The 9,542-nt window shown below is 37.9% G+C and overlaps 1 protein-coding gene across 6 annotated transcripts in view; it reads left to right on the top strand.

Annotated features, from left to right (window-relative positions):
- The window catches only part of ZEB2 (zinc finger E-box binding homeobox 2), a 136,047-nt gene that overhangs the window by 83,035 nt on the left and 43,470 nt on the right, over nucleotides 1-9,542 (top strand). For all 6 annotated transcript variants that reach the window (XM_018062536.1, XM_018062545.1, XM_018062548.1 and 3 more), the window contains exon 3: nucleotides 6,474-6,731. In XM_018062536.1, coding sequence (XP_017918025.1) covers nucleotides 6,474-6,731 — 258 coding nt within the window. The remainder of the gene's footprint in view (nucleotides 1-6,473; nucleotides 6,732-9,542) is intronic.

Here is a 9,542-nt window from a genome sequence, read left to right as displayed (position 1 = left end):
GAGGGGATGAGTGGTTACAGTCATCCCAAGATGATCCTATAATAGGAAGTTGGTGGAGTCTCAGAACTTGCCCTTCCCATTGGGGCCACTGCACTGCAGAATTTCCTCTCTCATTTCACTTAATATGCATATTTTTTACATAGCTAATCTGAAATGGAAACATTTCTATCCCTATATTCAAAACTGCTTTTGTTTTATCAGCTGACATTTTACAACTCATTAATTTATAATGCGGATTTAATGCCTTTGAATGTTCCTGGGATAAAAAATTAAAGTGACCAAGCTAGTTTGTATAAAGGCTGACTGTAGTATGTTCATAGTAGTTCCTTTATATCAGTGTTTTGTACTGGAGAGCACATTCCATGGGAATATTTCAAACTGGCATGGTCCCTTCTTCCAGCATTACTTAATCTTGCATCCCCAAGTGATAAAGTTATTCCCATTTTTAAATAGTGAAATTAAGGCTCATGCATTTCAGTGACACATATCCAAATTCAGAAGAAAAAAAAAATCTCTGTTTGAATTTGCTTTGCCTTGTTGTGTCTGTCATGAGATCCCCGCCACCCACCCTGCTTATTAAATGAGAACTTGAACCTTGATTGAGTCCTGTGATCTTTATCCATCCAAGTGCAGAGGAGACAAGTGAGCTGTGATAAAGAAGGGGTATCAGGGATAAATCTTCCCTGGAAAAATAAGTTGCTGGATAAAAATCCTTGAAGAGCTACAATCTGTTTTTAATAGCATAGTACCTGGAAATCAAATTTTGGGGGGGAAAGGAAGGAATAAAAGTCAGTGTTCAGGTGAAAAGTCTTAGAACATCCCCCCAACACTTACCACACATAAAGACATTCTAAGAAAGCAACTAAACCATAACCCAGTGGCTCAAATAGAAATGTTCTCCAAACATCTAAGAGATTTAGGAAACCAAATGACTCAGAAAATTCCAAAGGACTTCTTTTAAAGTTTAAGCCGTATTACCAGAAGAAACATTTCTAAAATGAGGTTGTATGTCTGTCTCATGTATTAGCTCAAGTATGAAGCATACGCTCTCCTATCATGGACCTCTTACTTGATACTTTTGCAAATCAATTTTTAAAAATAATTTTTTTTTTTTTTGCCACACCGGGTGGCGCACAGGATGTTTATTCCCTAACCAGGGATTGAACCCATGCTCCATGCGTTGGTAGAGTCTTAACCACTGGACCACGAGGGAAGCCCCTGCAAATCAATCTTAAAGTGAAGGACCAACACCAGAACTGCGACTGGCACACATTCAGATCTTCATGTGTCGTTTAGAGCTACCACATAGCTCAGCTCAGACAAGACACTGGAGCCATGGTCCCATCTTTATTATTTTGGCAGTTGTCAGTGTTTTATGCTCCACAAACTGCAATCACACAAGCAATTTTATAGGCTTCTTGTGGCAGCCTCACAGACAGGGAGCCCCTTATCATTGTTTTTTCCCATTTATACCAAGTTTCCTTGGATGGTAGGCCAAGGCCACACAGCTGGTTATAGGTTGGGGTTGGGACAAGAAGACAGGTCTTCAAGCTCGTAATTCTGGGAACTGCCACTTTATTTCTATTGTTTTCAAAGTATTGTGGGAAACATGGGTGTATTGTTAGATTCTGGTAATTGATCAAATTGGTATGCTTCTATAACTCAAATTAAAGGGATCCATGAAAGTAACAATCATCAAAGCAATTTAAAATTAAGTGACGATTTTCATTTGGGGGCATAAAACCACCCAAAGTCCCAGGGATTTCTATTCCTTTACTATGATTGTGCGGAGTTTAAATTTAGATTGCATTCTTCTTGGACAGTGTGTATTATTATGTATATTTCCACGTGGCTGTAGTGTGCCTGGAACTGTGCTCTTGGATGAGTCATCTGCCCTCATTGTACCTGTAAAACTTCCTTTGTCCAGGGTTGACCTCAACTGTCCTTTTAGCACTACAGTTCTATAGTGCTATGTCTCCAAATATTGGGTTGGCCAAAAAGTTCATTTGGATATTTCAGTAACATCTTGTGGAAAACCCAAACAAAGTATTTGGCCACCCAACAGACAGGAAGCTTCCTGAGGTAAGAATAGCGCATCCCTGTGTCCTCTGGACTCAACACTTTGCAGGTATTATGTAAATATTTGATGACGGCATCAGAAGACTTATTGGCACACTTAGCTTGAGTGGAGTTATAGAAAATCATTATTGACTGCCTTATTAACAATTAACTTTCTATAATCTGCATATGTAATTTTCCTTTCTGTCAATGAAATGTCTGCTTCTGGTGAAGATGAAGTATTGCCCCTTCATATCAGTTCTTTGACATGTTAATGCATTAGCAACTGATACCTTATTTGTACTATAACTGACAGAATAATGTAGAGAAAGCATATAAGTATGAAAAGGGGTTAGTTAGGTAACATTGTATAGGGCATCTTCAAAACAACAGTTCTGGTATTTCAAATGTCAAGCTAATTATCAGCAATGTTTAAATGCTATGATAGGCCATTTTTGCAAATGCTGAAATTTTCCGTCAGGTATGGACATTATAAAAATGTCAAGTTTTGCTACTATTCTGTTACATGTCACTAGAATACAAAAATCTGAAAAAAGTTGTATCAACAGACAATAAAGGGAAATCATTATTTGTTTTGCATATGATTTGTAAAATTAATTGGTCTGGTGATAAAATTTAGAGTATTGTTTACTTAGGAGGAAGAATAGAGAGGATTTAATGCAATCTGGTGAGGTGAAAAGAATGCTTATTATAAATAAACTATGAAGCCTTTTAAATACAGGTTTTTAGTAATGCACATTCAGATATATCTTTCCAGGCCCATTTGCTATAAAGCAAATTTAAGTATCAGCTTTATACCCTTTGGTAACCCCATATTACACATACAGTTTTAGAGAAAATGAAACTTTAATATGATTCCACATAAAATGGGGAGCCATGCCAATAATTCATATGCACTTCATATGCAAATAGTTTTATCTTATCCATCAATTATCATGTAAACATAGTATCACATGGCAAATTTCCCTGTAATACAGTACAGTACCTGTGTATAATTATGGGTGCATTTTGCCAATGCAACTGTTACACAGAATTGTAATTAATTCCTCTGAAGATTACTAGGAGAGTTTTGGATACTGATGCTGTTTTTGGACATTTATTACTGCTCTTTAGTTGGCTTTTTGCTGTGCCTCAGAGACAGATGTAAAATTAGTGTCTATTTTGAGCCAGCAAACAGTACATCTTTCCTCTTGTTTATTGAATTGCAGAAAGGAATTCTTTGGGCTCCCACTTCTTTGTGGTTTTGAAGTAACTGTCTGTTTTTCTGCCAGCCATGTAGCTCTAATACATGTATAAAATTTTGCTGAGACTTGTGCAAAGGGTGGTTTATTTGGCCTAAAGTAAGGACCAACTAGAACTTTGTTACACTATGTAGGTGGCTCTATGCTTTTGAATGTTGAATAAAAAATATGTTTCCTAAGTTTAAAAATCAATACCAGACTAATATATTCTGCCCAATGACTCTCATTTGAAATCAGTAAATGTTGGTTATTAAACAAAATGAAATCTCTTGTTTGCAGAGACAAAGCTACATTATTAAGGTCCTTATGCCAATGGGGATGATGGTGGGCAAAAAATGAAAACTGGAAAAAATGGGAAAATGAGTTTATTTTACTTCCTAATACAAATGGAGGTAAACCCATCATCTATTGGCCATTCTGTAGTAGGAATAATTTGTGGTGAAAATGTCCCCAGTGCTTACACTTGGCAGATCCACTGACTGGACCTAAAAGAAAAATTTAAAGGAAAATCCTGGGGATTTAGAAGTGGCAGTGTGGGGTGGAGGCACTCGGCGGTGGAGGGAGGTGATGGATGAGGGGGTCAGCAAGAAAGTATCCTGTCCATAGTAACAGATTTAATTTTGACTGTCAGAGGGTCAGCCAGAAAGAACAGAATGAAATGACCTACCCTGAGTTCAGATAGAAAAACTTTGTTATGAATTGTTTTACCTGGATTTTTTAAAAGTAGGAGTAGGATACCAACATAATGGTTCTGGGAAGCCATCCAATGAGAATGGATACCCTCGTTAACACACTCTGGAAAAGATGGCCTACTGCTTCTGTAAGTGAGCTTGACAGCAGTTATTTATTTAGTTTAAAAGTATTTACTACTATTTGCGAGCGAGAACCCTAAAGGTTGTGAAGTATTGTTGCCCTGTGAAGGTGATGGATGCTGTACTCCTGACCCTATATGGTGAGACATGACTTCATTGCTTGTTTAGATTGTTCTGATATTTGGGACTCCTCAAGGGCTGTTCATAAATCATTTATCTCTCTTCTTTTTTTTTTTTTCACAAGAAAATATTTCAATTGTATTGCTGCAGGAACACTCACGTGTCACATGGGATATTGTGGTCCATGCAGAAAAAGACCTTAAAAGGCATGGGTTTTTTTCCAGGATAAAGGCCTTTTAATGCCTGTCCAGCCTTAGATAATTTTATTCACTCCTTCTGGACCTTTCTTTATTCCTCCCGTGCCCAGAGATCAGTTTTTAGGAGGTGGGTTGAAAGCTTCCCAGGCCTCCGGAGCTTTTGTTGTAACCCCCACCACTCTCACCACCCCCCCCCAACCCCTACCCGAACTCAGCGTTCAGAACATTTGTAAAGAATCTTCTGCTTGTTGCTAAGAAATGGTTAAATCTCAGTCACCAGGAAAAAAAAAAAAAGCACATTATTGATTGTACTAAGGTATATCTGGACCACACAGCTAGAGCAGAGATGTTAGAATATCTCTCTTTTTGTAGATCTGAGGGCATTACCCAGCCTGAACTTGCCTAAGCCCTTGTGGTCACACCTCTTGAAAAGGTTTTGTTTCCCCCGTCAATTGGTATTCAAACCAGGTCAGCAGATTCTGTTTGCCCGGCTCCGCTGCCGTTTTCATTTTAATTTGCACCTGTTGTGCAGTTGTTCCGAAGGCAAGTGCAGACCCGCGGATTATACAAAGATCATATTATGAGCAGATATGCACGGTGTAATCTTTTTGTCCCCAGCCTCACATGACAAAAAAAATCTCTCTCTTTTTGTTCCTTTTTTACTCCCTGGGAACCTGTCAAAGCAAACAGATATGACTGACTAAAATTTGTAACTAGACATGTTTCCAGAATTCTCCAAAAGCATTATGAACCTGACACACAATCCTTTTCATTTTTTTTCCTCCTTTTCTGCCACTTTTGTATAATCCGATAGCTGGCAAGAACCACTTGAGATAGCTCAGTTGATAACTTAGCGGAGGATTGCTTTATTAGGCGCAGAGAAATCAAAATGAACCTGAAAATTGTTTGCGCTTTTTTTTTTTCCATGGGCTCCTTTTTTTCCCTTTCTTTCTTTCTCTCTCCCTCTTGTTCCCATGATGTCATGGTTCTAACTTGTTTTTTTGTGTGTGTTTCTGGAGAGTTTGGGTTAACAGTTCTTGGCAATCCTGTGTGTGCGTAACGGCTGGTGTGTTTCTCTAGCTGAGCTAATGCCCCGTGTTTATTACTCTAATCTTTCTTGTCTGGTGGTAAAGTGGACAATTTATGTACTAGCATGTAGGCCGAGAGCCTGTGAGGGCTGACTAATTCAGAAACAGCCACCTTCAATTGAGTTCACAGACCTTATTTACAGGCTGTCTATTTTAAGAAAAGCTACTGAGCATTGCTGGAGCTGAGGGCTGCAAAAGCAGTCCGCCGGTTCTCGTGAGTTATTTTAACATTTGTGTTGGTCTTGCCTGTGTCACTTTGAAATCTTCTGTAATTATGGCACTATGAAGACATCTCAATAGTAGTATTAATGGCCCAGAAGATATGGCTTTTCCTCATTTTCTGCTTAAAAGATTGGGATATAAATGGCCTTAGCACATGACGGTTGATGTAGAAGCAACAGTGAACCTTTCAGATTGAACAGGTTTGTGTATGTATTCATGTATTTGGGTAAATAGATGGACATTGTGTGTGTGTGTGTGTGTGTGTCTACTGTTTCTAGGAATAAAACCACAGCTAATATAGTGAAGTCACATCGTATTTATAGTATGTTTTATAGTAAACACTCCATGTCACTAAACTAATAAAATTGTCAGTTGCAGATCTATTTTATAAGTTTGTGTAGACTGTCAAAAGGGCATATGGCAGTATGTCTCTGTGTATATAGGCATATTTTTGAGTATGTGTGTTTCTGTGGCTTTTCAAATTTTCCCATCTTTTTAGCAAAAAATTATTGGAAGTCAGAAAGAGTACCCAGCTAGAGCTGAATACGAATTCAAATGCTAAAACACGAAAAACATTCATTTTATTTTCCTGATGTGGTTGAGTAATTAAGTTTCAAACATATTCATTATTTTCTATTTAACTAAACAATTAAGGGGCAACTGATATTTTTCAACAGAATATTTAGAGAGTGTGTGTCTGTGCTTTCTCTTCAGTGGTGAACTATGACAATGTAGTGGACACGGGTTCTGAAACTGATGAAGAGGACAAGCCTCAGATTGCTGAGGAGGACGGGATTGCTAACCCTCTGGACCAGGAGAGAAGTCCAGCTAGCGTGCCCAACCATGAGTCCTCCCCACACGTGAGCCAAGCTCTGTTGCCAAGAGAGGAAGAGGAAGATGAGATAAGAGAGGGTGGAGTGGAACATGCCTGGCACAACAGCGACATTCTACAAGCCTCTGTAGATGGGCCAGGTGAGTGTCTAAAAACACTTGGCCTTTTTGTATGCCATCTCAAATTGTCCTACCTCGTGGAACCTCCACAACCAAATCATTAAAATATTTCTTCCCAGAGCCCTCGCAGAATAGAGATACCAAAGCTGGCGACAGATTATGAAATGATAGTTGTGTTATCACATTACAGCACTGACATCTTAGGAGGGGATTATGTTCCCATTTGGATGCAAGTTGAATATGAACTACGTTTTAAACACCCAACGTGAAGGATTTGCGCCACATGTACAATGTGCCAATTTATACAACATGATCAAGATGTGCCCTCTCAAGATGGAAAATGGAAGCAAACCTAAGAAGTCACAACTGACATGTATTTGAAAGTTTTGTGTAGTGATACAAACCAAATAATGTCAGTTTAATGTAGTTTCAGTGTCTGTCTGACACCTCCTATTGTAATTCAACCATCTAATCATTCCCTTTTATTAAGTGTGAATGTGATTTCACACTTCTACCTGGTCAGGTAGCTTTCTTATTATTTAACAGCTAAGTACTCGATAATGATTCTTGCTGTTTGGTGGGAATCTCTGGGGAAGTAGAAATGGTCCAAGGCCAGCTATAATAAAAATAAGGTAAATTATGTTCAAACTAAAACTTCAGATGCCACTGTGAGAATGGAACTGTCATGGTCTAAAATTCACTCATGAAACATCACCAAGGTGTGAAATGATTAACAAAATAAAAGAGAATTAATCATTAGTCGTATCCCCCTAAACTCCTTCTGCTCATCTCTACTTGCTAAGGAGGCCTGTTAAAAAATTTTTTAATAACCCGTCTCATTCAAACCTTGGTGTCTCCTTAATCTCTGTTCCAAGACCCAATGAGAGCTATCATGATTTACCCCACTTTGTTTTTTTCCTTATGCTATACATAACAATAGCATTTTTATAAATAGGTGAAGTGGGTGGGAAGGAAATAAGTAAGCACAGGAGTCTACCTATATGCTATTGTGATGTCACAGACTATAAAACGTCGAACGTAGGCAGAGTAATTGTTTGGTATACTAGAAGGGAGATAATAAAAGCACTTCCACTATAAAGAAAATTAAATGTGAAGAAAAGGAGAAAAAAAAGACCGATGGCAGTTTGAGTGTAGTGTATTTGTTTTTCGTTTTCCTTAACATACTGTGCCAAGTTTTGTACTCTTTCTGTTTCCAATTTTGCTTTCGGTGAAGGTTTCTTGAGTATCAGCAATCCCACACATAAACATTTATCGTTCTATCCATTAAGACTTAAGGTTTTAGATTTTCAACTATGAGGGAGAACTCAGCCAAAGATGCTTGAAAGATAAATACGTTTAATTAGGGGCCGAGGATGATCATTAAAGGAAGTCTGACTGCTGCAGAAGTCATTAACAATCTTAAATGAAATTTTTATTTTTATGATAGCCATTTACATGTATAATAAGAGCCAATGATTCTTGGGAGCAGTGTGACAGAAACAGAGTGTGGCGAGAACTCATGTAAGACATACTATTTAAATGAGCTGGTGTTAGCTATTCATATTTGTTAATGAACTAGATATGCAGAGCTATAAGAATGAATGTTCTGATGCTTTAAATTTTAATATCTAGAAATCAAGGGTAAGGACCAATTACTAGAATTTCCACCCTTAAAGGAATAATTAATAACGATATAACAAATGGACAGCTCCAAACTTCTGGGAAAAAAAGTTTAATTTTAAAAAATTAAGATCAATAATTGAAAAACAGCCAAAACAGTCATGTCAAGCTGTAGTGGTCTGTGATCATGGCAGCTTTTTGTGTTGGTCATGGATCATAATTCAGAATGTTTTAATATACAATCATCCATATGAATGCATTAGAGACTCTATTATCACCTGTAGTTAATGGTGCCTGTGATACAAATGAACAGGCTGTTCTTTGCTCTTACCTTTATGGTAAATAAACTAGCATTCTGGAGTCACAATAATTAAATAAAATGTAAATCCCTAATCTCATTTGGCTACTTGGACCAAGAAAGTTACCCGGCTATTACCTGTCTGGTTCTAATGATTAGTAATGATTTATTGTTCTTTTTTTTTTATTGTTCCAAAAGTGCTCTGATGTGGTGCCTTGATGTCTAATGAAAAGAAATTGGTCTTAAAAAGCTACTCATTGTTTATCCTGCCTCTTAGATAACACATTTTTCTTCTGATAAAATATTTTTCTTATTTATTGTTCAAAACACACAATATAGACAATAACTCTAATTCGGGTGCTGTTTTATTTAGTAGTGTTTTATCCCTGGTGCCTGCCTGTCTACCACCATACCTCAGCACATAGCTTGACTCTGAGATAAGCCCCCTCTCCTGTGCTCTCTCTCCCCTGCTTTCTGTCGTTTGTCTGCAGGATGCAGGTTTTCCACTGAAGAACGCAGTGGAGTTCTTACTGTGCCTTTCCGGTTCCAGCACAATCAAAGTTTTGTGTTTAGAATTGTCCTTGACATTCTTTCGTCCCACAATGGGGTGGACACAGCGTGCTGGAAACCATGACATCATTATCATTGACACAGACTTAAATAAATCACCTGCATCTGGCCTCTCTCTGCTTATTCAAGGATTCTTCATCTTGTGGCAGAAAGTGCTCTTTATTTTCACAAACCTTCATCCCAAGGGTGACTAGAAGATGCAAACTTTTACAAGTGCTTTAAAAACAAATGTACTATGTGGTTTTAGATGCAGTATGCTGAGTAATAGATGTCTTGGAAAATGTTTAAGGTTAGGTGTGAGGCAGAAAGACAGCCACGGATGCCTTTTATTCAGAGGGGATACT

This window comes from Capra hircus, chromosome 2 (genome assembly GCF_001704415.2).
Source record: "Capra hircus breed San Clemente chromosome 2, ASM170441v1, whole genome shotgun sequence".
Classification (NCBI taxonomy): Eukaryota; Metazoa; Chordata; class Mammalia; order Artiodactyla; family Bovidae; genus Capra; species Capra hircus.
The sequence above is the reverse complement of the archived record's forward strand: the minus strand, read 5'-3'. Positions and strand labels throughout refer to the sequence as shown.